This window comes from Geotrypetes seraphini, chromosome 8, assembly GCF_902459505.1.
Source record: "Geotrypetes seraphini chromosome 8, aGeoSer1.1, whole genome shotgun sequence".
NCBI classification, from domain to species: Eukaryota; Metazoa; Chordata; class Amphibia; order Gymnophiona; family Dermophiidae; genus Geotrypetes; species Geotrypetes seraphini.
Window position 1 is genome coordinate 122,229,382 of NC_047091.1, and position 27,901 is coordinate 122,257,282.

The window sequence follows — 27,901 nt, forward strand, 5'->3', positions numbered from 1 at the left end:
TCACCAGCCGGAAACTCCGCTCCGAAGCCCTGTTTTGCCTGGCTCCCCCACCTGCCACCGAAAATAGCAGTGTGTGGGAGCCGGTGCTAGTCCGCTCTGAACTACGGTGAACTGAGACGGTGCTCTGCACGTCTGCCACTGGTGAGACCCGATCGGAAGTGAACTACAAGTAGCGGCGAGCCTCGCGCGCTGCAGCCGGAAGGCTTTAGGCAGTGTATGTACAGCTGGAGTACTCGCTCAGTTCTCCCGGCTTCGCCATGGCCCGGCTACCGCTGGTGCCCAGTTCACAGAAAGCTTTGCTCCTGGAGCTGAAGGGACTGCAGGAGGAGCCCGTGGAAGGATTTCGCGTTACCCTGGTGGACGAGGGGGATCTCTACAACTGGGAGGTGGCCATCTTTGGGCCCCCTAATACCTACTACGAGGGCGGCTACTTCAAGGTAGGCTAGTAAACACCGGGGGCGAGTAACTGAGGTAGGGGGCAATAAAAAAGGGGCAGGGGGTAAGTAACCAAGAAAATTATAAACATGGGGAGGGGGAGTAAGCGGCGGCGGCGGCGAGTAACTGAGGGAGAGAACAGCAAACAAAGAGGGAGAATGTGGGCAAGTAATATGAGAGGCCGGTAAACAACTGGGCTGTAAACGGTAAGCAAAGAAGGGGAGAGGGATGTGAGTGACTGAGAAATGAGAGGAAATACTGGAGAAAGGGCAATAAACAAAGAGGGGAAATGGGGACAAGTAATTGAGAAAGAGGACATTCGGGGAAAGGGCAACTAACTGGAGAGAGGACAGTAAACAGAGAGAATGGGGACAAATAACTGAACGAGAGAGAGGAAACTCAAGGAAAGAGTAAAACTAGGGTTACCATATGGCTCCAGAAAAAGGAGGATGGATTGAGACATCCGGGTTTTACTTCCATTGCTTTCAATGGAAGTAAAACCCAGATGTCTCAATCTGACCTACTTATTTACATTGCTATGGTAGTAAAACCTGGATAGCTCAATCTGACCTACTTATTTACATTGCTATGGTAGTAAAACCCGGATGGCTCAATCCGTTCTCCTTTTTCTGGAGCCATATGGTAACCCTAAGTAACTAACTTGGAGAGAGGACAGTAAACAGGAAGAATGAGAACAAGTAACTGAAAAAGAGGAGAGGAAACACAGGGGAAGGGTAGCTAACTGGAGAGAGGACTGTAAGCAAAGAGAATGGAGAGCAGAAATGAGAGAAGCTGGTAAACAAAGAAAGAAAGAGGGGAAACGGAGGAAAGGTAAATAACTGGAGAGAGGACAGTAAACAAAAAGGGAGAGTGAGGACAAGTAACTGAGAAAGAGGTGAGGAAAGAGAGTTACTGAGGGAGAGTGGGGATAAGTAACTGAGAAAGAGGAGAGGAAACAGAGAAGCCCAATAACTGGAGAGAGGACAGTAAACAAAGAGAATAGGGACAAGTAATGAGAGACTAACTGAGGAGTAAATGGTAAACAAAGAAAAAAAGAGGGAAAGAGTAACTGAGACCTAGGTGGGGAAACATGAGGGAAGGATAAATAACTGGAGAGAGAACAGTAAACAAAGAGGGAGAATGGGAGCAACTTACAAAGTGAGAAGTGAAGAAACACAGGGTAGGGAAAAGGGGGAAGAGGACAATAAAAGAGAGAGAATGGGAACAAGTAACTGAGAAAGAGGAGAGGAAACAAAGGGGAAGAGTAAATAACCAGAAAGAAGACAGTAAGCACAGAGAGAGAATGGAGACAAATAATGAGAAAGACAGGTAAACTGGGACTTAAATGGTAAACAGCGAAAGGGAAAGAGTAACAGAAAGAGGAGGAGAAACAGGGGAAGGGTAAATAACTTGACAGAGGACAGTAAGCAATGAGAGAGCATGAAGACAAGTAACTGAGAAAAAGAGGAGGAAACATAAGTGAGAAGAGCAACTGAGGACAAGGACAGTAAACAAAGAGGGAGAGTGTGGACAAGTAACTAAGAAAAAGGAGGGAACGCAAGGGGTAAGGGTAAATAACCAGGGAGAGGACAGTAAACAAAGAGGGAGAGTGGAGACAAGTAACTAAGAAAAAAGAGGGAACACAGGGGGTAAGGGTAAATAACCAGGGAGAGGACAGTGGGGATAAATAACCAGCAGAGGTCAAGTAACTGATGGAAAGAGAGCAACAGAGAGAATGGGGATAAGATACCTATGCATGGATACACTAAAAATCGTTGTAAACACTGTGTGGGTCGCTGTGGGCTGATTCATTGACCGATTTTAAAATGGCGCTCGATGTTCAGCTGACTTTGCATGCAAATTAGTTTTTGGAGGTCGGCCGTAATCCCACCCTACCAGTCGATGGAAAAGCAATTTTTGACTTTTAACATAGGAAAAGCAACTTTCACACATGTGCAGAGCTGACAAGGGAAGCCCCGAAGCAGCCTCCTGCCACTCAGCTGGTTGGGGCTGGAAGTCTTTTTTTAATGGCACAGATATTGTGCAAGTGTTACACATGCACAATTCCTGTTCCCATTTTTAAAAAGTCATGACAGAAACCCCCCCCCCCTGACAATGGTCCCCCTCCCCGACAACTAAAAAAATAATCAGCAGGAGGGATGTCCACTCCTTCCTGCTTTGGTCACCTGGCCCCCCCTTCTGAACTCCTCCCAGCACCCCACCAAGTCTCCAAGAGAAGGTCCTTGTGGGTTGGTGGGCTAGAGGGAATCAGAACAGAATTCCCCCAGTTCAAGCAACCCCCCCTCACACCCCTTCATACCTTGTAGAAATCCGGCAAGAGGGATGCCCGCCTCTTCAGAATGGCAGGCCTTCCCCTTCCCAGTGCATCTTGGGGTGCACCGGGGAGGGGCCTAAGACCTGGCCCAGATATCTTAGGGCCTCTCCCATAGGAGGGGCCTTAGGCACTTGGGCCAATCAGGGCCTTAGGCCCTCTTCCCAGTGCATCCTGGGATGCACTGGAAGAGGCCTAAGACTCCAGTTGGTTCAGATACCTTAAGCCCCTTCTATAGGAGGGGTCTTAGGTATCGGAACCAATTGGAGTTTAAAGCCCTTCCCAGTGCAACTCTAGATGCACCAGGAAAGGGGCCTAAAGTTTCTGAATCTATTGGTATCTTAGGTCCCTCCCAGTGCATCCCAGGATGCACCGGAAAGAGGAAGGCCTGACAGCAGAAGGGAGTAGGCATCCTTCTTGCCAGATTGCTACTATGAGGGGAGTGTTTGGGGGGGGAGAGGTGAGCTTGAGCTGGAGGGGTTTCTGATCTGACTCCCTCCAGCCCACCAGGGTCTTCTCTTGGGGACTTATTGGTGGGATGGGGGAGGGGACAGAAGAAGGGGGGCCTTGGTGTCAAGGGTGTGTGTGTGGGGGGGTCCAGGTTTTGGGCAGTCAGGGATGTGTGGGGGGGGGGGGTCCGAGTGACCAAGACAGGAGGGAGTGGGCTTTCCTCCTGTTGATTTTTCTTTCAAGTTGTTGGGGGATGGAGGGTGAGGCCATAGGGAGCTGAGGCAGGAGGGAGTAGGCATCCTTCCTGCCTCTCTCTCTTTTTTTCAAGGGCAATATGGAAGACATGTTGGGTTTTTTTGGGGTCAGTAGAGCTAATTGCTATTTTTTGTGCATTGCAAAGCAATGTTAGGGTATCAGTCGGTGGGCTGGTTTTAATATTAATGACCTCACTTCAATACTAATGAGGTCATTTGCATAGCAGAGTCGGAGGATGCAATGGCCTCACGGAAAAGCGCACGGTGAGTACATTGGTTGGCAAAATAACATCATCGCTAAACCAATTCAACCGGTTTAGTGACAATCGTTAAGATGCATGATGATTTTAGTACATCTGGGCCTTAGAAAGATCACGATAAACACAGGGGGAGGGCAGTAAACAAAGGCAAAGAGTGAAGACAAGTAACTGAGAAAAAAGTCAGTAAATAATTGGGAGAGAGGGAAGAAGTAACTCATGGGCCGATGCTCAAACTTCCTCGCAATACGGGACAGCACCAGAACCTAGCTCTCCAGTAGTCAATGCTAATGGTATGCATGCCGTGAGACCAAAAGTAAGGGGAAGGAACGTGCCTGGTGCATGCGCAGACGAGTGTTGCAGTAAGCACAACTCTCATTTACATGTCCAGGCAAAAACCAGGAAGTGAAGTACACATTGCTACCTTTCTGTGCCTTTAAATATATCGTATTTTTCGGACCATAAGACCATAAGAGGAAAAACCAAGAAAAAAAAATTAGGTTCAGAATTTTTTTCTTCTTGGTTTTTCCTCCTTTACATGTAGGTGCGTCTGGTGCTGGGAAGCCCGCAGGGCCCCCCACCCCCAGTACCTTTTTTAATGGCAGTGGTCCAGTGCAGTCTCCTGGATGGCTGCCTTTGTCTTAGAAGAGTGATGCACATAAGAACATAAGATTTGCCACTGCTGGGTAAGACCAGTAGTCCATCATGCCCAGCAGTCCGCTCACGCAGCGGCCCTTAAGTCAAAGACCAGTGCCCTATTTGAGTCTAGCCTTACCTGTGTATGTTCTGTTCCAGTAGGAACTTATCCAATCTTTTCTTGAATTCCTGAAGGGTGCTTTCCCCTATAACAGCCTCCGGAAGAGTGTTCCAGATTTCTACCACTCTCTGGGTTAAGAAGAACTTCCTTACGTTTGTACGGAATCTTTTCCCTTCTAATTTTAGCGAGTGCCCTCTTGTTCTCTTCACCTTGGAGAGGGTGAAAATCTCTCTTTCTCTATTAAATCAATTCCTCTCAATATCTTGACTGTTTCGATCATGTCCCCTCTCAGTCTTCTCTTTTCAAGGGAGAAGAAGCCTAGTTTTTCTAGCCTCTCATTGTACGGCATCTCCCCCAGTCCCTTAACCATTTTTGTTGCTCTTCTCTGGACCCTTTTGAGTAGTACTATGTCCTTTTTCATGTATGGTGACCGGTTTTGGATGCAGTATTCCAGGTGGGAACGTACCATGGCCTGGTACAGAGGCGTGATAACCTTCTCAGATCTGTTTATGATCCCCTTCTTAATCCTTCCTAGCATTCTGTTTGCTCTTTTCGCCGCGCATTGTGCGACGGTTTCATTGACTTATCTACAAGTACTCCCAGGTCTCTTTCCTTGGGGCTCTCTCAGAGTATAGCACCGAACATCCTGTATTCGTGCATATGATTTTTGTTACTGACATGCATCACTTTGCACATATCCACGTTGAACCTCATTTGCCATTTCGCAGCCCATTACTTGAGCATATTTATGTCTCTTTGTAGGTCTTCGCAATCCTTCTGTGTTCTCACTACTCTGAATAACTTTGTATCGTCCGCAAATTTAATCACCTCCTTCATCGTGCCAATTTCTAGGTCATTTTATAAATATGTTGAAGAGCACAGGCCCGAGCACCGAACCCTGCGGCACTCCACTCGTGACACTTTTCCAGTCCGAGTATTGTCCATTCACCTCCACTCTCTGTTTCCTATCCGCCAACCAGTTTTTAGTCCATGTGAGTATGTCACCCTCAATTCCATGGCTCGCAATTTTTCAAAGTAGATGTTCATGCGGAACATTGTTGAACGCCTTCTGAAAATCTAGATATATGATGTCGACTGGGTCACCCTTGTCTATCTGCCCAGTTACTCCTTTGAAGAAGTACACAACGCAGTAGCGCAACCTTTGCACTTCCTGCCTGGTCCTGGGGGTGAAAAAAGTTTAAAAAAATTTTTCACTTGAAAGGTTTATATTTAAGCATAGAAAACAGTCGCCAATGTGTGCTTTTACTTTCTGGTTTGTTTCTCACTCCCATCACTTAGAGGCTTCCTTCTGCTTCTAAAACAAATCAAAACCAGCAGATTTTAAGATGAAATTTAGAAATCCTCTCTTCAAACACCTCAGCGCCAGCTCTGAGCTGGCATTAGGTTTCCAGCAGTAAGTGCTGGGTTTGTTTGTGCACTTTTCTGAGCATTGAGAGGGAATAGCAAATAATCTCATTTACATCTGCTTGACTATATTTAAAAATAATTTACACAAACCTTTGGTGTGGCTGTTGTTTCCTGTGCTGCAGCCCTCTGAACATTTTGGACAGATTAACGCTAACGCTAGTGCTAGTCCAGCACCAATCAGCTCTAGTATTGGCATTAGGTTCTGAACATCGACACATGAGAAGGAGGATAGAAACACAATGGGAGGGATAAATAGTTGGACAGAGAGCAAGTAACTGAGGGAAATAGGACAGCAAATAAAGTGGGAAAATGGGGACAAGAAACTTAGAAAGACATCAGGGAGAGGACAGTAAACAAAGGTGAAGACTGGGGACAAATAACTGAGAAAGAGGTTTGTAGATAACTGGGGAGGGGACATTAAAGGGGGAGAGAGCAGAATTAGAAAAGATACAGAGAAGGGCAACAAAAATGATAAAAGTGAAAAGACAACTTCCCTACAAGGAGAGGCTAAAGTGGCTAGGGCTCTTCAGCTTGAAGAAGACGGCTCAAGGGTGATATGATAGAGGTCTGTAAAATAATGAGTGGAGTGGAAAGGGTAGATGTGAATCGCTTGTTCACTCTTTCCAAAAATACTAGGAGGAATGCGAGGAAGCTACTAAGTAGTAGATTTAAAATAAACCGGAGAAAATATTTCTTCACACAACGTGTAATTAAACTCTGGAATTCGCTGCCGGAGAATGTGGTGAAATGAGTTAGCTTAGCGGGGTTTATAAAAGGTTTGGCTAAATTCCTAAAAGAGAAGTCCATAGGCTATTATTGAGATGGCTTGGGGAAATCAACTGCTTATTCCTAGGATACGCAGCATAGAATCCGTTTTGTTACTTGGGATCTACAGTAGTTAGGTACTTGGGATCTGGGTTGGCCACTGTTAGAAACAGGATACTGGGTTTGATGGACCTTTGGTCTGTCCCGGTATGGCAATTCTTATGTTCTTAACGGAGGATGGAAAAAATGTTGGGGAGGCAAAGTAACTGAGGGACTGAAAACAGCAAACACTGATGGTGGAGATGAATAACCCACAGACAGAATGGTAAACACCAGGGGGAACTCTAAATAATAGGGAAGGAGTACAAGTAACCAAGAGAGAATTGTGGAGATGGGATGGGGCAACTGAGAGAGAGGGTGATCAATAAAAAGGGAGAGGGATATTCAACAGAGAAGTAGGATATAGTAAATTCATGGAGGGAGGATAGATAACCTGGGGAAGGCAGAGTAAGAGGACGAGTAAGCACAAGGGGAAGTTGTGAAACTTAAGAGGAAACAAACACAGGAGTTTAATAATCTGGAAGGAGATACTGGAATGCCTACCTTGTGGGGACATAAATGGGAGAGCTAGGAAAGTGGAACTTTAACTGCCGAAAGGATGGGGTTGATATGGCAAAAAGAGAAGTTAGAAAGACCCAGGAGGAGCTAATAATTGGGGAATGGGAAGCAACCTGGGAAGATATGAAAAAGTGCTGACAGCTGGGAGTAGAAGAGGATAATACAACCCTTTAGAAAGGAATAAAGTAGAAATGGGGATAACTAGAGCTATGGGGAATTGGTCATTTTCAATCCTGAGTGAGATTGTTAATTCAGAAATAAACAAGTAACTTGGAGGAAGAATAATAATAATAATTTTATTTCTTATATACCGCCAAAGCCATAGTAGTTCGAGGCGGTTTACAACGAAGAAGGGCTGGACAATCAGCGAAAATGGTACAATGTTACAGTCAGAGAAAATTAGGTGGTAGAGAAAAAATGGTACAACAGAGAGAAAAAACGTACAAACAGAAAGAAAGATGGGTACAATTATGGCAATGAAATGGTACAGGGAAGAAGGTTCTATAACAGTGGAGAAATCTTAGCGGGGGTGTGGACAGGGTAGAATACTTCCTTGGAAATAAACAGTGGGTAAGGACCATGGGGAATCGGTTCCATGGAGTGGAGAAATGAGAGCAGAGCAGTAGGCTAATAGAGAGAGGATATATGGAAAACTTAGGAATTCTTAGGGAAGGTTTATTGTGGAGAACTGGTCTGAGTTTGAGTGGCACTGTCAGAAGGATAACCTGCTCCCCTTTGCTGGTGTATTACAAGGGTAAATAGGTGTGGTAAGTTCTGGTGTCCTTCCACACTTACCCAGAAACTGACTCAGCACTGTGTTGTAGAGACGAGCCTTTGTTTATACACAATAGTAAACTAGTTCATTTTGTGTTTATATTTTGCTACTGTATTTCCTGGTACTATACACACATGATTGAAGTGACCTATTTCTTTCTTCATGAAAGAACAAGTCACAGTTTTGCTGAGAAGATGTTTTTTTTGTTTAAGATACGTGATCATCAGTCTCTCAATGAAAACAATAGAATTTATGCTGCAGCTGTAATCGTGTCCACTGTAAAAATGACACTGCACACATGTTTCAGTGGTATGTGGGGAATACAAACAGAAGAGATCATATAGCAAGGCCTAACAGAAAAAGTCAGCTTGGGCTGAGAGATTCCTACCATCCAAGGCTATAGGAGGGGAAAGGATAGCCAGCTTGGGTCGACGGCTTCCCTCCCTGAACCTGGGAACAAAGAGTGGTTAGTGCAAGATGAAACTTTCATCTCCATATCTTTGAACTTTCACTTGTTCTTGAGAAGATAGCCTCTAGAAACTAGTGATATGTACATCTGTTGCTCTGTTCTCTCACTACCATACTGGGCATCTTCCCAAGGTCTGTTTTTAAGTTTTCTCTCTGTTAGCTTGTTCTCTAAGCTGGTCTCTTGTCCCATCCTTTGTGATTTTGTGATGATGTCTTTTTCCTGAAGCAAAACCAGTGGTAATGTGAAGAGAGAAAAGAAAGGTAGTCACCAGGCTCGGTCCCGCTTGGATGCCGACTGCCTGAGTTTTGGCTTGCTGTTATTTTTTTTCCACACTTTAGGGTGCTGGAACAAAGGTTTTACTAGAGACTGCTGTGGCAAGGCTGGAAGCCAGGAAGGGTTTTATTCATGTAGTGGGTATTCAAGCTGGTGATGGGATGAGAATTGGGTGTAGAGAATGACACAGGGATAAAGTTTGTCCCTGTCCCATTCCCAAGAGCTCTGTCTCTGTTCCCGCTTCTTCTCTGTGAGCTCTTTCTGTTCCCATCTGCACAAACCTCAAAACAGTTATGATTGTATATTTAAATTATTTTATTAAAGTATAAAAAGAAACAATATTCTGTACAACTGTTGTTTTATAAATCACAAATACAGTGCAGAACAAGGATCAACAAAATGTCTCTCACAAATATCCCCTCCACTATCGGGAAAACACAACAAGCCAAATTTCTACAGAAAGCTACACAGAAAATTCATTCTGACAGAATACTTCGGTCACACTCACAGAACACAAATGCCAAATATGTAATAGCTGACTAAAAATGATAAACATACATTTTATATCCTAAGAAGGTCACATCTTCCATGTAGTACAACATCAAAGAGAGATCCATTTCCTCCTAGAGATGGTATTAGGGGAGTACATATAGGGCAACTTCCCCTGGCCAGAGAGAGCCCTAAGCCTGCTGGAAGCTGAAGGTGGCATGGCCTGGTAGTGGGCTTTGGGTCCCCTCCCAAATTTCTGCCCATGTCTACACTAGCACCGTTGTTGACATTTTATTTTGTGATTACAATATTTTTTCTACCTTTTGTTGTCTGGTCATTTTAATTTTGAAGTCATGTTGGCCCCAGGCTCTGGTTTCTGTTTCCCACTATCTTCTCTTGATTCACCAGGGTCTCCTGCTCATTTGACATTTCTTCTTTGTCCATGCTCACCATTCATCTTTCATCTCTGTGTACTTAATCTTTCCCTTCTCTGTGCCCCCTAGACTTCCCTGTCCAGCACCTCCCCTATGTCCATCTCCCCACATGTATTATCACTACTCTATGTCCTTAACCTCTCCTTCCTGCTTCCTTATGTCTTCCAAGTTCAGCACCTTCTTTCTGTGTCTGTATACCCCCTCCCAAGTTGGTATTGTCCTTTGTCCATGTACCATCTCCATGCAGCATCTCCCTTTGTGTCCCTGTCCCTATTCTCCTCTCCATGCCCATTATTTCTCCTTCAATTTTGTATGAGTATATCTATGTGTGTCTCCTTCTCCCTTTCTTCCCTCCCTCCCTTCGCTGAATGTTCGGTATTTCACTCCTGTTTCCTTTATGTGCTTAGTACAGCATCTCTTTCCCTTTCCTTCAGCCCCATCCTTCTCCCCAGGTCCAGCACCTCTTCCTCCAACAGCTGGCCTTCCACAGGTGCAGTACCTCTCCTCCTTCCCTCTAGCTCCAGCCTCTCTGCACACACACAGCTCCAGCATGCTTCTCTATTCCTTCCAGCTCTAGCATCTCTCTCCCTTTGCCTTCAATTCTAACTCCATCCCCAAGGGTCCAGCACATCTCTCTCTTCCCCCCCCCACCCCACCCAAAGCACCAGCCCCCCTCCTGGCCCTTCCCTCCAGCCCCAGCTCCATCTTCAGCTCATCTTTGCCTTGCATTGCCTTCTCTTCCCGAGGATCCAGAATGTATGACCTCCAGCCACCTCCCTCGAAGATCCAATGGCCCCAGTCCCCCCTCCCCCCGATGTTCAGCACTTGCTTTCTACATCCAGCACCAGACTGCACTGCCCTCTCTACCTGCTGCAAGTCTTCTTTCCTCCCTCCTTCTGGAGCCAGCCAGTCCCACACAGGCCTGCTTGCGGCCTTTCCTTCGCCAGGTCCCTCCATGTTGCATAAGTTGCATCATAAGGATTGGACCCAGCAGAGGGAAGGCACAAGTAGGCCTCTGTGGGATTGGCTGGCTCTGGAACATATACGCCGGCAGTAGGAAGGGAGGAAAGAAGACTCAGGAAGTAGTAAGCATATTCCCCCCCAAGCGGGAGCAAGGCTTTTGACCGTTCCCACAGGGTGGTGAAAAGCTGTGCTCCTGCATCTATGGTAAAAAAAAAAAACCCACCAAAAACCCTTGGTTTTCTTTTCTTTACTCCAAATTTGTCATAGTTACCTTTCCCTGTATCATTCTCTAATTGGTTGTAGTTAGATTTTTGGGGGGTTCTGGTTCTGTGTGTGTGTGCTCTTCAGAAGAGGTTTTATTCTCTACTTAACATGCCTCTCTGGGATTTTTTAAAACTGCAGTGGTTAAAATCTCTGTAGGATTTAAATGTCTGAGGCCTTGAGGACATGGAATCATGTGGCTGTATGTAGCATAGTAGAATATAAGCCTAGTAGTTAAATTGGTGAGCTGAGAATCTCATTTTACTTACTGATATCTATGTTAAGGAGATCTGATATACCACTTGTCCTGTCTGGATAACAGCAGTATAGAATAAAATAAATATCTAATGAATAAAAAGAAAGAAATTCCATTAAGCAATGGGAAAGAACATATTTGTCCATAGATATACAAGAGTGAAAAAGTGTTTATAATATCAATTCCTTTTGATCTTAAGCAAATCACTTCATCCTTTACTGCATCAGGTACAGACCTAGGGCTAGGTTTACTAACGTGAGTTGTTCAAGTTCACATTTTTTATTTAAATAGACACATTATTCTCAGTTGGCCTATTGTGTAGATCACATTACTGGAGGTAAGAAAATATAGCCCTTATGTTGTATGCCCTCAGGAGAAGTTCCATGCCTACTGTACCTGGTCATAACTCATCTGGGAAAAGTGAGTGGTCAAATCCAGCTCTAAAAGGCAGAGCAGAAATAAGCAGGGTTCAAGGCTGAACTGTTCTAACATTTAGAGTTGGATGAGAGGGTGAAATGACAAAACTTATAAACAGACATTCCTGTATGCTGGGTTTTGTAGAATTGCATTGACAGAGGGTGCTTTTCTTCCTGTTCATTAGAGCTAAGTAAATGGTGACTGTCCCTGAAGAAGACTCAGCTGGCTGGCTTAATACAGACCGTTTGTACATGTATATTTTGAACAGAACCTTATAGGTGTGCACTCCCTGTTGAACTATTGTAGTGTAAAGTCAAAGCTGAAATAGAAGAGATTTCTGCCGTTCTCTGCTTCTCTGAATCTAGATAACAGAGCCCAGACTAGGGAAGAGTGAGGCATCTCCACCCAGTATCCAAATATAGGAGCACTTTTTGAGCCCATGTCACTTAGGAGCCCTCACAATCCCTGGACAGTCAGAGAAAGCCACTGTCATCACTCAAAGGCAACATTTGATGATTGCAGAGTTCTAGGAGGAGCCATGGTGACTGGACTTGGCTGAGGACTGGCAGTCCAATGACTGGATCAATGTAAGGGGTAGGGGAAAATTCCTCAGTTATCCAATGAAGGGTTATGGTACTGGACCCTAGGCCTAGTTATGATTAGTGAGAAACCAGAGAAGCAGGAGGAACCTGCCCTTTGCAACTAATTTCTTCTAGGTTTTTGATCCGATTTCCTCCTTGCCCCAGCACACACAGCTCCCTTTAAGAGGGCGACCTGAATTTGAGCTAAGATGTTTAGAATTTATGATTAACGTTTCATCAAAATTTTAATAAAATTGAAACTTCATAATAGTAGCACCTCCCTTGCCTTCCAGTCCCTTACAGAAGGGAGGCTGAACTCTTCACCATGACCCATACTCAACTTTTCCAGACCATGCAGGACTGACCTTGGGTCAATCCTGGGCTTGCTGTCATTATGTCTCAAATGCACCTCCTTGTCTGAGCCTCTCGTACCTTCAGAAACTGCTCCTCTTCTTGCACTATGCTTTTTCTGTTCATGCATGTATGATTTTGAGAGGTGTGGCATTTAAAGCTATTAATATAATTGAGCACTGGAAATGTCTTGGAGTTGCATGTATTCAAATTCCTTGATTTATGCTTCAAACTGAGGTGTACCACTTTTTGGCTGTGATCATCCCTGTGACTTATGGTTTATAAACCTTCACCCTCTTAGATAAACTTTTTGTCTTGCAGGCCCGGCTTAAGTTTCCTATTGACTACCCATATTCCCCTCCAGCGTTCCGCTTCCTGACTAGAATGTGGCATCCCAACATCTATGAGGTATGTAGCAGGGTGAGAGTTGCCAGTGTGATCTGAGCCCTGGAAGAGCAAATGTACAGCTAATGAGAGATCTCCCCCCCCCCCCCCCTTATCAGCTGTCACATGCAAGTCTGGAAGTTAAGGAGGAGGATTGTCATCATGGTCTTTCATTATCTTTGGAAGGAGTGAGTGCTACAGGTTGGAGTGGGGAAGAGATATGGTTCTGGCTTGTGGAATATGTGTATGCATGTGTGTGGGATGGGGTTAACCTTAACTGCTAAAAGTATTAATTTGGTAAAACATAAAATTGTCATGTTGTCAAAGTTATTTGAATCTGCTACAGGCAGCCAAACTAATTCAAGGCAATGCAGTATAAGTTGAGAACAGAAAAAAAAGTGATAGGCGATGGTACAAGAATCACAGAGGTGAGTGTAGTCAGATTGTTTGTTCTGAGAGACTGGAACTCTACAGATCCTAGGCTATGGAGCTTCATGCAGCAAGTACAAAAAACATAAAAATAGCCTTACTGGGTCAGACCAATGGTCCATCAAGCCAAGTAGCCCATTCTAATGGTGGCCAATCCAGGTCCCTAATACCTGGCCAAAACCCAGAGAGTAGCAACATTCCATACTACTGATTCAGGGCAAGCAGTGGCTTCCCCGTGTCTTTCTCAAATAAGAACATGAGAATAGCCTTACTGGGTCAGACCAATGGTCCATCAAGCCCAGTAGCCCGAATTGAAGCAGTACTAACTTCTATAGCCCTGGCCTTTTAGTGCAATGTCAAAGCCTCACTTCACATATGTAGAGATTTTTAATTTTTATAGGGTGCTATGAATACCAGTACTTGATCATGAAGGAGAGTAACCTGCATGGAGTGACAGGTGTGGCTTTGGCCTCTTTGTTAGGCAGAATGGATGGGCCATGCAGGTCTTGCATTCAAAAACTATGAAACCTCTCCTGATATTTCCTAAACAAATTGGTTGCTCACTCTCTCATTTCCATAGAATGGGGATGTTTGCATCTCAATCCTGCACCCCCCTGTGGATGATCCCCAGAGCGGAGAGTTGCCATCTGAGCGATGGAATCCCACACAGAACGTCAGGTAAGCACAAGGAATGCATGTTGAAATTACAGAATACAGGAGTTGACAGGGGAAAAAGGAGTGACTGAGGGGCAGCTGCAGCATAGCAAGTTTCATTGATACAGGCTGTGAGAGAAATTGTAATGCATGCTATGTAAAGATAGGTGGCAGAGTGAGGCAATCGGATATCCTGCTGTCAGAACAGCGGTTGATGCTCCCATATATAATTTGTTCTCTCTAGCGCTGTACCCCTTGGAAGATGTACTTTTAGCTTGCTTGATTGTGATGCCTAATTGCTGCTTTTTTGTATGAATACACACTGTCCTGTTTTACATTGTAGTTCCTTTCTTTTTCCCTCAGTGTAATTAGATTGTAAATTGCTTAGCTCTGTCTGTCAGTATTAATAGTTTAGAAAGTCCTCATTAAGCATAAATATACTGTTTCCAAAAAAAAAAGGGAGGGGGTGATCTCAGAGGATGAGGGCTAGTATCATATGGCCTTATCTCTGCGTATTAATCTTTTGCAGGACCATTCTCCTCAGTGTTATCTCCCTGCTCAATGAGCCAAACACCTTTTCACCAGCCAATGTAGATGCCTCTGTCATGTACAGAAAGTGGAAGGACAGCAAGGGGCGGGACCGCGAGTATTCGGACATCATCAAGTGAGTGGCACATGGGCTCTTCTAACACTTTGCTCGGTGACATCAAAAGAATGAGTCAGTTTTTCCTGTGTCACACAGAGTAGAATTCTGTTTCCTTGGCCATCTGTCATGCAATTTGTATCATTCCTTTACCATCTTAATGGTCACTGAGAACTGTCCTTCCTCCCATCCTTGCTTGAGTTGAATATTAATATCCCAGGGATCTCAAAGTCCTTCCTTGAGGGCCGCAATCCAGTCAGGTTTTCAGGATATCCCCAATGAATATGCATTGAAAGCAGTGCATGCACATAGATCTCATGCATATTCATTGGGGAAATCTTGAAAACCCGACTGGATTGCGGCCCTCAAGGAGGGACTTTGAGACCTCTGCTATATCCTTAAACTCTCAGATCTTTATTTATTCATCGACACTTATTAAACAATTATCTCTATCATAAAAATAAGTGGTGTACAAAAAGAATAAAACAGAATGCAAATGCATCAAGCAATTAAAAACTCTCATACAGACAAAAGCTCCTCGTTATACCATCAAATCAAATCAACCATAAGTCTGCCCCTGTAACCATGCCTTGGCCTTCTTGTGAAAATGCAGGAGGAGTGTATGGCGCAGTGGTTGGATCTACAGCCTCAGCACCCTGAGGTTGTGGGTTCAAACCCTGCGCTGCTCCTTGTGACCCTGGGCAAGTCACTTAATCCTCCATAGTCCCAGGTACATTAGATAGATTGTGAGCCCACTGGGACAGAGAGGGAAAATGCTTGAGTACCTGATTGTAAAAACCGCTTAGATAACCTTGATAGGCGGTATATAAAATCCTAATAAACTTGAAACTTGATTCCTTAGCAACAGCAGCAGATGAATCCAGAGACTAATGGGATAGCACACATCTACCAGCAGGCGGCGATAGAAAAACTGATTAACAAGTGGTCCTATTTACTGGCACTCCTCCTGTATCTCCAGTATGCTCTATCTCCCAGCAGGTTATGGTCGCTATTCAACTAGCTCCTGGATTCTGGCTGTTACTGGAACCTTATTTTCTCCTGTTGAGGTTTTCTCTTCAGTGAGATACCAGTTATATTTCTCCTGTTGAGATTTTCTCTTCAGTGAGACAGAGATGTCTGGCTGAACAGTGCCGGCTTTAGGGGTTACACCTGGGCCCCCCCCCCCCCAGATCCCTGCCTCATCCTCCTTCCTATGATAGAGGACTTAGTCCCTATTTTTCTTCTTTCCCTTAATTTAAAAAAAAAAAAAAAAAGGGACTCAAGTTTCAAGTTTATTAGGATTTTATATACTGCCTATCAAGGTTATCTAAGCAGTTTTTACAATCAGGTACTGAGCAACCGGTTTTTACTGGCATCTCCCTGCACTTACGAGCCCTGATAACAGTTTGTAAGTATGCAGCTTTTGGTTTGCGGGGGATTCAGTCTGGGTGTGTGTTGTTAGGGACATTTTGGAGTCCTGTATGATGGTAATTTTATTTAGCCCGCTGTGTCTTTTCGGGCTCTAGCGGTTGTGCAATTGTGTTTGAGTGCGGATACCTCAACCTATTTTTAGCATGGGAATTTGTGATTGTTTGAGGCCCTCTGGGTGTGCGATGGGCAGGCAGTCGTAGTGGCTAGGCTTTTGCCACGCACCAGAGGCGCACGATTTTTACATAGTGCTGGCAACTCTGAGTTCGTGCGAGAATGGCATCAGGGGAGCTGGGCCTTTCCCGCTCGCAAATTGGCGCGCATGCGTGTTTTGTTTTCTACGAGTGGTAGCTGCGCGGCAGTCATGGCTTTCATATTGGAGTTTTCCCACTGGTGGCAGTCACGCGCGAGCGTGTTCTCTTTTACTAGCAATACCGCTCCGGAGATGGATTTGTTTTCTTTGTGCTCGGAGACGACACCGTTGCCAAGATTGGGGCAGGGTTTTCTGATACCACTCCAGGTGGGTTAACTACATTTGTGTCTCTGCAGTTTGTTTTCCTGCACAGTTTAAGAGGGACCCCTTCTACTCTGCCTTGGGGCATTTGTGGAAGGGTGATTTCTTCTGTACTATGCGGCCCAGGCTTCTTTCTGGTCTGGGTCGACAGAAGGCTAATCGGCACGGAGTGTGCTCAGCAACAGGGGAGTTCTATGTTTTCAGTGCAGACGTCTCCTCTTCTCTCCCAGGGTTACTGTGCGGTGAGTATATGTAACTGACTAGTGAGGTTATGCAGGTTGGCCTGTTTTCTTCTTTTTAGTGCATCTCTGCAGCGTGGCATGTGGCTGTTTGCACTTGAAATTTGAGTGGAGGTTTTCCGGTCGGCCGAGCAAGGCAACTTGATAGTACTTCTAGTCTTTTTTATGCCTCTACGGCGCTGCTTGTGTCTGGTAACGCTATAGTAATAATTGCTGCCCGAAGGCAACAGTATCTAGGGGCATCATGGCGCTGCTCTTTTTCATATGGGCAACACTGTCTTTATATACGTCTAGGGTGCCAGGACCTACAGATTCAGAGCTTATCAAGCCAGGTTCTACGGTAACCAGGGATTGCAAATCCTATGTGACTGTTGGCTTCCTCCTTGTAGTTCTATTTAGGAGTGCAAGTCTTGTAACCATGCCTTGGCCTTCTTGTGAAAATGCAGATTATTTTTCATGGTGCAGTACTTAAAAGAAACTTACTTAATAAAAATGCTACATAAGAACATAAGCATTGCCACACTGAAACAGACCGAAAATCCATCAAACCCAGTATCCTGTTTCCAACAGTGGCCAATTCAGATCGCAAGTACCTGGCAAGATCCCAAAAGAATAAAACAGATTTTATGCTGCTTATCCTAGAAATAAGCAGTGGATTTTCCTAAGTCCATTTTGATAATGGCTTATGGACATTTTTAAGGAAATTATCCAAACATTTTTTAAACCCAGAGTTTAATTACATGTTGAGTGAATAAATATATTTTCTAATTTGTTTTAAATTCACTACTTCTGTTGCACAGGGCATACGAGTTCTGACTAATGGATTAACTTCCCCCAGTTGTGAGCTGTTGCAGAAGGAATTGCTTTTTCTTCAGCTCCACCTCCTTCCTCAGTGGGCTGTACTGCCTCTCTCTCTTCAGTTTTTTTCCTTCTGCAAGTGAGCTGGAAAGTGTCTTTCTGACCTGCTCTGAGAAGTTTTGGGGCTTTTTTTATCCAATTTTGAAGCTTGCAGTGCTCAAGAGGTTCCCAGTAGCCCTAGGACAGCGCTGCCTAGAAGAGGACTTGGAGTTTCTGATGAGCAGTCTGCTGCTGGCAGGGCAACCCATAAAGGAACATGCCTAGGCAGCCTGCACTAACAATTAAGGAGCTCGGGAACCATTTTCCAGAGAGCAAAGCTCGCCCCTGATTTATCAGGTGCATGAGTACAGGCTGTTTGGCTCTGCGATGTCCAGGAGGACTTTGACAGTTACTGGCTGTATTTTCCTACCTTTTTGGCATGTGCGGATCCATGGGGGTCTGGGGTCTCAGTCCGGCTTCAGCCTGACTGGCAGCTAGAAGATTGCAGTGCCCTTGACTGAGGATATACTTGTTTGAGTCAATGGTCTTTTCCACTATTCAGCTGCAGTGAGAGCTAAGCAAGCTATAGCACACTGAATAGTACAGGCTATTAAAGCCAACAAGAAAGTTGTGTTGGGGGAGGGTCCTCAGATTGTGGTTTCTAGGGCTAGATATAAGGCCCCCCACCTCCAAAAATCCCTTCCCTGAATTTTTGGATCCTTGCTATAGCTTTCCCGGGGCACTTTTTGGTGTCAAAATGCTGCCATGGCGGCCATCTTGGATTTCCTGATTTTTATTTAAAACCCTCTATCTGCCTTAAATTGATTTATAATGGACATCTCAGACCTTTCTACCCCTGTATCATGCCAAGTTTGCGCTGGATGGTTGGCTGAGGAGCGTCCATGTGCCACAGCACACATGTGGGAGGGGGAGGGGGGCAGGGGCCTTAGGCTGAGCCCCTATTGGTATCTCTAGGGCTGGGGAATTGAAAGGGGCTGGTTTGTCAGGGATGAAATCCTTCCCGAAGCCCTTGAAGTAGCAAAACACAGATGCATGGACTCCAGAGAGCCCAAGAGATGACTTAGTCATGTAAAAAAATTAGGACACCCCATGAAATATTCAGTTCTTTCTTAAGAAATGTTCACATATCGATGTCAAATATTTTTTTATTTATCTCTGGAAAAGAAAGTGATGTAATTGCAGGTAAACAACAAAAATTTTCCTTGATTTACTCATGAAACAAAAGATATCCACAAAAATGTGTATTCTGAGGAATAAATTAGGATACCCCCACATATCCTTCCACTTAAAGTGGCTCAAATCACACACAGATGTATCATATCAGGTGCACATGATTAGAACATCATTACTCAGCATTTTGAAGGAGTTTTGCCCTACTTATATCTCAGACATTTAGTTTGGTGTGCTCATTACTGCTGCGGTGAGAGTGAACACCATAGTGAGATCAAAAGAGCTGTCTGAGGCTTTCAGAAAGAAGATTGTAGCAGCTTATAAGTCTGGTTTGGGATTTAAAAAGATCTCAAAAGAATTTGACATTAGCCGTTCCATGATCTGGAAAATAGTGTACAAGTGAAGGACTTTCCAAACAACTGCCAACATGCCCAGGTCTGGCCATCCAAGCAAATTGACCCCCAGAGCAGACCACAAGATGCTAAAAGAAGTCTCCAAAAACCCTAAAATGTTATCATGGGACCTACAGTAGGCTCTTGTTATTGTTGATGTGAAAGTGCATGCCTCTACAATACGAAAAAGAGACTGCACAAATTTAATTTGCATGGGAGGAAACCTAAGAGAAACATCAAAGCCAGACTGAAGTTTGCCAGAGAGAATGTATAGATAAACACCAGAACTTCTGGAATAGTGTTCTATGGACAAATGAGTCTAAAATTTGAATTATTTGGACACCAGAAAAGAGGACATGTTTGGCGTACACCAAATACAGCATTCCAGGAAAAGAACCTCTAAGCATGGAGGTGAAAGTGTCATGGTTTGGGGATGCTTTAATGCAGCAGGACCTGGCCAGCTCACCATCTTAAAATCCACCATGAATTCTACCGTGTATCAGAGGATGCTTGAGGAACATGTGAGACCATCTGTGAGAAAATTAAAGCTAAAGTGGTACTGGACCCTGCAACAAAACAATGATCCAAAACGTGCCAGAAAATTCACCAAGGGCTGGCTGAAAACTAAGAAATGGAGAGTCCTGGAGTGGTCGAGTCAAAGCCCTGATCTTAATCCCATTGAGATGCTGTGGGGTGATTTGAAACGGGCTTTACATGCAAGAAACCCCTCAAACATCTCACAGCTGAAAGAATTCTACATTGAGGAGTGGGCCAAACTTTCCTCAGATCAATGTCAGAGACTGGTAGATGGCTACAAGAAGCATCTCACTGCAGTTATTTCTGCCAAAGGGGGTAACACTAGCTGTTAGGGTGTAGGGTGTCCTAATTTATTCTTCAGTTAGAATACACATTTTTGTGGATATCTTGTTTCATGAGTAGATCAAGGAAAATTTTTGTTTACCTGCAATTACATCACTTTCTTTTCCTGAGATAAATAAAAAAAATTTTGACATCAATATGTGAACATATCTTAAGAAAGAACTGACTATTTCATGGGGTGTCCTAATTTTTTCACTTGACTGTAGGTGAATCCCTGAAGGGATCCTTTGGGCTGTCTACTCAGGGCTTTACCCCTGATTTTGTTAGTCTCGTGTGAAATGCTTGCTTAAATTGTCTGGGTCTGTTGGCACCTGCTGAAGACTGCGCAATTGGGTCTGGCTTCCCATAACGCGTCTCCCCTAGAGAAGGTTTTCTGATCAGGAACCAGGTGACCAATCGGAGAAGGACAAGTCAGAGTCCATGCCTTTACTGCACTGAAGTAAATCTTCGCTTTTAGGAGATTCTGGGTCTCAAGCAGAGGCTGCTTGTCAAGAGGCGGTAATGGCCCTTGATCAAAGGGAGGACCCAACAGTATGCCACCTTTTTCAAGCCACGAAAGCATTGTTGTAAATTATTATGGATTCCCTGCAGGAATTAAATCTGGATGCTCCGCAGACCTCACCACATGATGCTCTGTTATGAATGGCTCTAAGATTCAGACTACATTTTTTTTCCCTCGCATCCTGACATTATTTTGCTAGTTGCGGAGCATTGGGAGACACCAGAGGGCTCCTTACAGGTTGCTAGGACAATGTCAAAACTGTATCCCATGGCTTCCAAATTTCTGCAGCTGTTTGTTCAGCCTAAAGTGGATTAGTTGGTAACACAGGTTACCAAGTGAAAGAGGTTTCATTTTAAAGGATGCTCAGGATAACAGGGTAGATGTTGTCCTCAAAAGACTACTCAAGACCTGGTCTTTGGAATCAAGGTGGCAGCAGCGGCCTTGTTTGTGGCATGTGCTCGCCATACCAAATTGTGTCAGACTTCCTAGGCAGATGATGATATTTACCCTCAGCTGGTAATGGTGGAGATTGACTATGTAGCAGATACTCTTTATGATATAATCAGTCTTTATCAAAGTTTCTGCTTATGCCATCTCTGTCACAGAATGCTCTGGATCAGACAATGGGTGGGCAATTCGGTTTCTAAAACAGGTTCCCTTTTAAGGGGTAAATGCTATATGGTAAGGGGTTAGACAATCTTATGGTCAGTATGGCAGATTATCACCCTAAAGCTTTGCCTGAAAGCAGACCACGAGCCCGTAGGAGGTGAGGTTGAGCTAATTTTCTAGGATCTCAGTGATTTCGTCAGAATTCGAGAAGAGTCTCTACCCAGAGATCATATCGAGGATCTACCCAGAGCTACAGAAGCACTAGGTGACCTCAATCCTCTGATTTTTGTACCATAGCAGCCTCCAAGAAGTGCCAATGACTCCAGGACAGTAGCTGTACTTCCGTTGATAGGCAGGATGTTTCATCTTATTGAGAGGCTTGGGAGCAGATATGCTCGGACTGCTGGATGCTGGACATCATTCGAAAAGGATACAAGCTCAAATTTTGTCACCCATTCCTGTACCTGTTTGTGGATTCAATGGCTGGATGACCGGAAAAAGCGGTCAAAGTCCAGGTGACGGTGACAAGTCTCTTAGACATTCGAGTAATAGAGCCAGTGCCTCCCGAAGAATCAGGCTTAGGCAGATACTCTATATACTTCAGGGTGCCTAAGAAAGGCTTAGATGACTTAAGACCAATCCTGGATCTGAAGTCTGTCAATGCAGTACTAAAAATGTTGCGGTTCCACATAGAGACTGTTCGTTTGGTAATTGTGGCAGTGGCCCCAGGGGAATTTTTGACTTCCCTGGATTTGAGGTTTATCTATCTGTATATTCCCAGAGCACAGAAAGTATCTAAGGTTTCATGTTCCTGGGGAGATATTTCCAGTTCTCCGCACTCCCCTTTGGTCTGGCAACAGCACCACGCACATTCACCAAGGTGATGGTTGTGGTAACGGCATATCTACGCAAGGCTGGAATACAGGAGCACCTGTACTTTGACAATTGGTTGATTAGAGCCCTGTCAAGTTGGAGGGAGAAAATGCAGTGGCAGATGTGATCCAACTGCTGCAGAAACTAGGTTGGATTATCAGCTTCCGAAAGAGCCACTTAGTACCGGCAAAAGGTCATGTTTTTCTTCCCGAGCCATTCAAACAGAAGATCTTCAGAAAAATTTCAAACATCTCGACAGTGCCAGCGCCTACAGCAGTGTCTCTCAAAACTGTGTGCCACAAGAGATTCCAGAATTTTACTTTCCCACCCCTTTTTATAAAACCGCGCTAGTGTTTTTTAGTGCCAGCCATGGCAGTATAGCTCCGACACTCGTAGGGATTCTATGAGCATCGGAGTTGTTACCGACGCGATCAGTGATAAAAAATGCTAGCATGGTTTTGTAAAAGGGAGGGCTTTAAAAAAAAAAAAAAAAAAATTCCTTTCATATGTATACACTAGAACAGATGACACATACGTCACATACGCAATAGTCAGTCAATGTTATGAAGTGTATGTGTGTATAAGGATACAACCGCCCAGACAAGCATCATTCTTTGATGTGATTGGTCCTCGAAAACTAACGGCAAGTAATTTTAGTTTTATTTTTTATGCAGTTGTTATCCTGACTTGAGAAACAAAGCAATTGAGGCTTTGTTACCGTTTGGATTTTCTTATCTTTGTGAACTTGGATTTTCTGCTCTGACAGAAATTAAATCGAAAAAAAGAGAATGACTACAGATGGTGGATGATGAAATGCGTGTTTGCTTGTCAACCATTGAGATGCATTTTGAGTTAATTTGCACTCATAAATAAGCACATCCATTGCATTGATTAGCAATTCTATTCTGTCTATTTTAGTTTCACTGTTGTTACAATTACCCATACATAGCTTTAAAAACTTTTAAATAAATAACTCTCAAATTTAATTTTTCGTTGGTTTTGCAATTTTATAATTTCAATTATAATGTGCCGTGAAAAACATTTGCTCTGCTTAGTGTGCCATGAAAATAATTTGCTCCATTTAGTGTGCCGGAGCTAATAAAGTTTAAGAGACACTGGCCTACAGCATGGCACGGTCTCCAGGTATTGGGGTCCATGGCAACAACCGTAGAAGTGGTTCCTTGGGCAAAGGCTCATATGCACCTACTCCAGGACACCCTATTGATGCTCTGTTCCCCACAGACAGATCCTCTTCAGATGCAGCTGGCCTGGAAGGAGGAAGCTTGGCACAGCTTATGTTGGTGGCTTCAGCCAGAGGTTTTGTCGAGGGGCATAAACCTCTGGATAGCAGAGTGGGTGATACTGACCACAGATGCCAGTTTTTACAGCTGGGGGGCTCATTGCCATGGCATTCGGTTCAAGCCTGATGGACCCACTCTCAGAGGAAATGGTTGATAAGACGAGCTGAGAGCCATACAGTTGGCATTACAGACCATGGGAAATCACTAGAAGGCAAAGCCATCAGAGTGTTTTTAGACAGTGCCACAGCGATGGCGTATGCCAACCAACAGGAAGGCACCAAAAGTGCTCCATTAAGACTGGAAGCCCTGTTGTTGTTGTTCACTGGGCAGAGATCCATCTGCTGGTGATTTCTGCAGCTCATGTAGCAGAGGTGGAGAATGTACAAGCAGACAATCTCTGCTGGCAGACTTTGGACCCGGGGGAGCAGTCATTGTCCTAGACAGCCTTTCAATGCATTGTGCATCGTTGGGGATAGCCAACAGCTGATCTAATTAATTCGGCAGTGAACAGGAAAGTAAACTGTTTCTTTAGATGAAGATCCAAGTCCAGAAGTGCTGGACTTGGACACCTTAGTACAACTGTGGCTGTTGTACATGTTTTCCTCATGCCCCATGTTAGGCTGGGTTCTCAGAATAGCTCTCCACCCGAGGTTGTAATTCTGGTAGCTCCATATTGGCTGCATCAGCCTTGGTACATGGATCTGGTGCACCTGCAGAGAGACAAGTTTCAAATTACCAGTATATCTGGATCTACTGTCATAGGGTCCGGTATCTATGGAAAATCCGGAACACTTTGGACTTACGGCATGGTGTCTGAGTGCATAGCTTTAGTGCAGAAAGGGTATTCAGAGGTAGTTATCACTACTTTCCTTAGAGCTAAGAAGCTGGCAACGGTTGCAACATATGCCAAGGACTTGGAAGATGTTTCAACTTTGGTGTGCTAAAGACAGTGTGGAACCCTTTCAGGGCTCCAATTTCAGTAGTTCTAGCATTTCTGCAGGCTAGACTCGAGAAGAGTCTAGCAGTTGTATCTCTCAAGATACAAGTAGCCGGCCTTTCGTGCTATAGAGCCTGAGTGGAAAAGTTTCACTGGCTTCTCATCCAGATATAGCCAGATTCTTGAAGGGGGCACTCAGTTGCATCCTCTGGTAGGAAACCTTTACTGTCATGGAAACTTAACATTGTTTTACAGGATTTGAGTAAAGCTTCGTATGAGCCGTTATAAGATGTATCTCTGCTGGATCTTACAGTTAACAGTCATTTTAGGGGCTGTCACCTCGGCAAGACATGTCTCGGAGTTGCAGGTACTTTTGTGCAGAGAGCGATTTTCCACAGAAGCTGGGGTCTCTGCACACAGTTCCTTCCTTTTTGCCAAAGGGAGATCTGACTGCCTGCATTTTGGCTCACAGGTTCAAAGACGCATTTGGTGTATAATAGTCCTTCTAAGGACGGTAATGGAAATCTGTTCCTTGTCATATTTTAATCATGTTAACTTATCTTACATTATTCTAGACTATTTATATTTTTGTTCCTCTTCCTTTTGTTTTGGTCCTTTCCCCCCTCTTTCTCTTTTTACAAATTGTATTTCTGCCCTTCTCCATCCTGTATCGGTAAGTTAATGTTTGTCAGTTTGTTTGACTGTTTGTAGCATTATTTGTAATTTGTTTTTAACATACGTTCTTTTTATACTTTGTTTTTATATTATGTAAAACCGCTTTGAATTTTAATAAGATGGTATATCAAATTTTTAAATAAACCTGAAAGAAACAGGGCAAAGTGCTGAAATTACTGGATGTGTGGAGAATTTTCCTCCTTTATAAGGTTCAGCTTTCCAACCATTTTTTTTGTTGTAATTAGTACAACCAGGCTGGGCAAGTTATTGTCTAAGGCATCTATTTTCAGATGGATTCACATGGCGATTTCATCAGTGTACATTGGCTGTGGTAAACAGCTGCCAGTATCTTTGAGAGCACATTCCACGAGAAGTGTAGCTTCTTCATGGGCGGTGGCCTGGGCGATCCTGCCAGAGATTTCTAGACCAGCTACATGGTCCACACATTTGAGTCCTTAGTGTTTAGGGACAGGCTCATCTGTCCTGCCCTAGATTCAAGGGACTGCTTTGAAGTGTCCCAATCATCAGGACTCGTATGCCATGTGCACCGGAAGGGAAGATTAGGTTCTTACCTGGATAATCTTCCTGGTAACATGGCATACGAGTCCTGACACCCCACCCTATCATTGTAATTTGTTCATCTGTATAATGTCTAGGACAAATATCTGTCCAGGATTTGAGATCTTCTCATGCCATTCAAATATTATGAATAGAATGCAATTGAGTGTATACAAACTCCTTAAATGTTAGTGCTGGTTGCACTCAGATAGGTGGCTTGATTGTTCCTAATAAAGAAACATAGAAATATGATGGCAGATAAAGACCAAATGGCCCATCCAGTCCACCCATCCACAGCATCCACTATGTCTTCTCCTTTGTTTTTTTATGATATGTTTTGATTAACATTGTTCATTATGCTTGGTACAGAGCAAAACAGAAGTGTCTTGTTGGGGAAGTTCCCCATACTCCTCCTTATTATGTCTCCTATTGTAGTGGTTCTCTACTACTGTGGTACACACTGAAGAGAGGTAGTACAGCAGTTAGGGGAAGTTTACCCAATTGTGAGGATTTGTATGCCATGTTATCAGAAAGAAGATTTGAGCTAAAAACCTAATCTTCCTTTCTGTCTTAACTGGCAAGGACTCGCCATCCACTCAAATCATGAAATTCCTGCCATCTCTGCTTTACTGATTCCTAAGAACCATCTGTCGTAAAATTAATGTTTCTAACATGTTCTGAAGACATAAAGCCATTCTCTCCATTCATTAATTCAACTAGCTAAAAGATTTAAATATTGTCAGTAAAGATTGATAATCTCAACAGAATTGAGGATCTCATCCAAGGGTCAGATAAAAATGTTAAATAAAACCAGAGAGAGAACTGACCCTTATTTCACACAATGCAACTGTGCCAGCTCAGATGAAACTCAATCCCACAGTACTTGTACTTGACCCTCCAGGAAATAAAGAAAACCAAACGGGTCTCCAATTCTAGGTATAAATGTAATTAATGTTGGTCCTGTTTCCCTTTAGGAAGCAAGTGTTGGCGACTCAGGCAGATGCAGATCGGGATGGTGTAAAGGTCCCCACTACACTTGCAGAATACTGTGTCAAGACGAAGGCGCCAGCGCCAGATGAAGGCTCTGACCTTTTCTATGATGACTACTATGAGGATGAAGAAATGGAAGAGGAAGGCGGAGACAGCTGCTATGAGAATGAGGATGATTCAGGCAATGAGGAGTCCTGACGCCTACACCATCTCAAACCTCAGCGTGTTTCATACCTCGACTAGGGCAGGGGACTTGTTACCTCGGGGTTGGGGGGAGGGGGGAAGGAGGGTGGGGATCCTCTTCTGCTACGCAAAAATAAATCGGTCTGAACAAGAAACCCATGCTCTACATCTCATGGGACTGTGCAGCATACATGACTGCAGCGGGGGTCTGAACTAGAATTGTAGCGACTGTAGAGAATGTGGCTTCAGGACGCTGTAGGGGGGAAGGGAAGGGTGAGTTGCTGCATTTATAGGCTGTGGGTTCTTGCTGGTGAAATGATTGGGGGGCAGAGAAGAGAGGAGCTGTGCTATAAAGGCTGTAATGGAACAGTGATGAGGGAAGGAGACCTGATTTGCAGGGTTATAGCTGTACTGGTAGAGGAGATTGCATATGAATCCTACTTCTGGAATATTTGATTTGTGAGCAGTCTTCTGCAGTCCTGGTATCAGCACCATGGAACATAGAGCAGGCACACTGATGTATCCATGCAGCAGAGAGAAAATTATAAGCTGCTTCCACAAAAGCTGGGCATAAAAAGCTCAAAGAATTGCTTCAGTGAACATGTAAATTAAAGTTCAGCATGTGTGCTGAAAACAAGGAGTAATCTCACAGCAGTTGGAGGGCAGAATGAACAGATCGGATTTGTATTGCAGGGTGCTGTGCACCACAAGCATTAGAAGTTGACTTTAGCTGGCTGCTTAGAGAAGGTGGGGGGTGTTTCTCACTTGTTTTCTTGTATAGTACTTTTTCATTCCTCTTTCTTTTTGGTGAGCATATAGGAGGAGGAGGAGGAAACTTTGCTATGGCAAAGGGATTCTTCCTTGTCTTAATGACCACCAAGTCTCTGGAAAGGGGGAGGGCTAGGCAGAAGACCTCACTTTAAGGGAGGAGGAGGGCCTGGTGTGTGGGAATTCGTTCTCTAGTCATTGCCTGTCAGGAGCTGTAGCTTGCACAGTTTATCTTTTTAGGTTACGATTTGGGAGCAGTGTATTTTGCAGTCTTTTTCTGCGTGTTTAATTTCCTTATGGTTTTTTTTTTTGTTCATCATAAATTTATTTAATAAAAAAACAAAACAAAA

The 27,901-nt window shown here is 44.1% G+C and overlaps 1 protein-coding gene across 1 annotated transcript; it reads left to right on the forward strand.

Moving 5' to 3' along the window:
• On the forward strand, positions 1 to 27,901 carry CDC34 (cell division cycle 34, ubiqiutin conjugating enzyme). The gene is made up of 5 exons (XM_033957016.1): positions 1 to 437; positions 12,887 to 12,973; positions 13,959 to 14,056; positions 14,562 to 14,696; positions 26,585 to 27,901. Exons 1-5 carry the CDS (start codon positions 258 to 260, stop codon positions 26,796 to 26,798), a joined length of 714 nt encoding a protein of 237 aa, XP_033812907.1. The 5' UTR covers positions 1 to 257; the 3' UTR covers positions 26,799 to 27,901.

What these genes read in the sequence shown, in the direction of transcription:
- CDC34 (XM_033957016.1), top strand. Translation starts at nt 258, where the DNA reads ATGGCCCGGCTACCGCTGGTGCCCAGTTCACAGAAAGCTTTGCTCCTG. An exon ending in ACGAGGGCGGCTACTTCAAG is followed by an intron (nt 438 to 12,886) that starts GTAGGCTAGTAA and finishes TTTGTCTTGCAG; the next exon opens with GCCCGGCTTAAGTTTCCTAT. An exon ending in AATCCCACACAGAACGTCAG is followed by an intron (nt 14,057 to 14,561) that starts GTAAGCACAAGG and finishes AATCTTTTGCAG; the next exon opens with GACCATTCTCCTCAGTGTTA.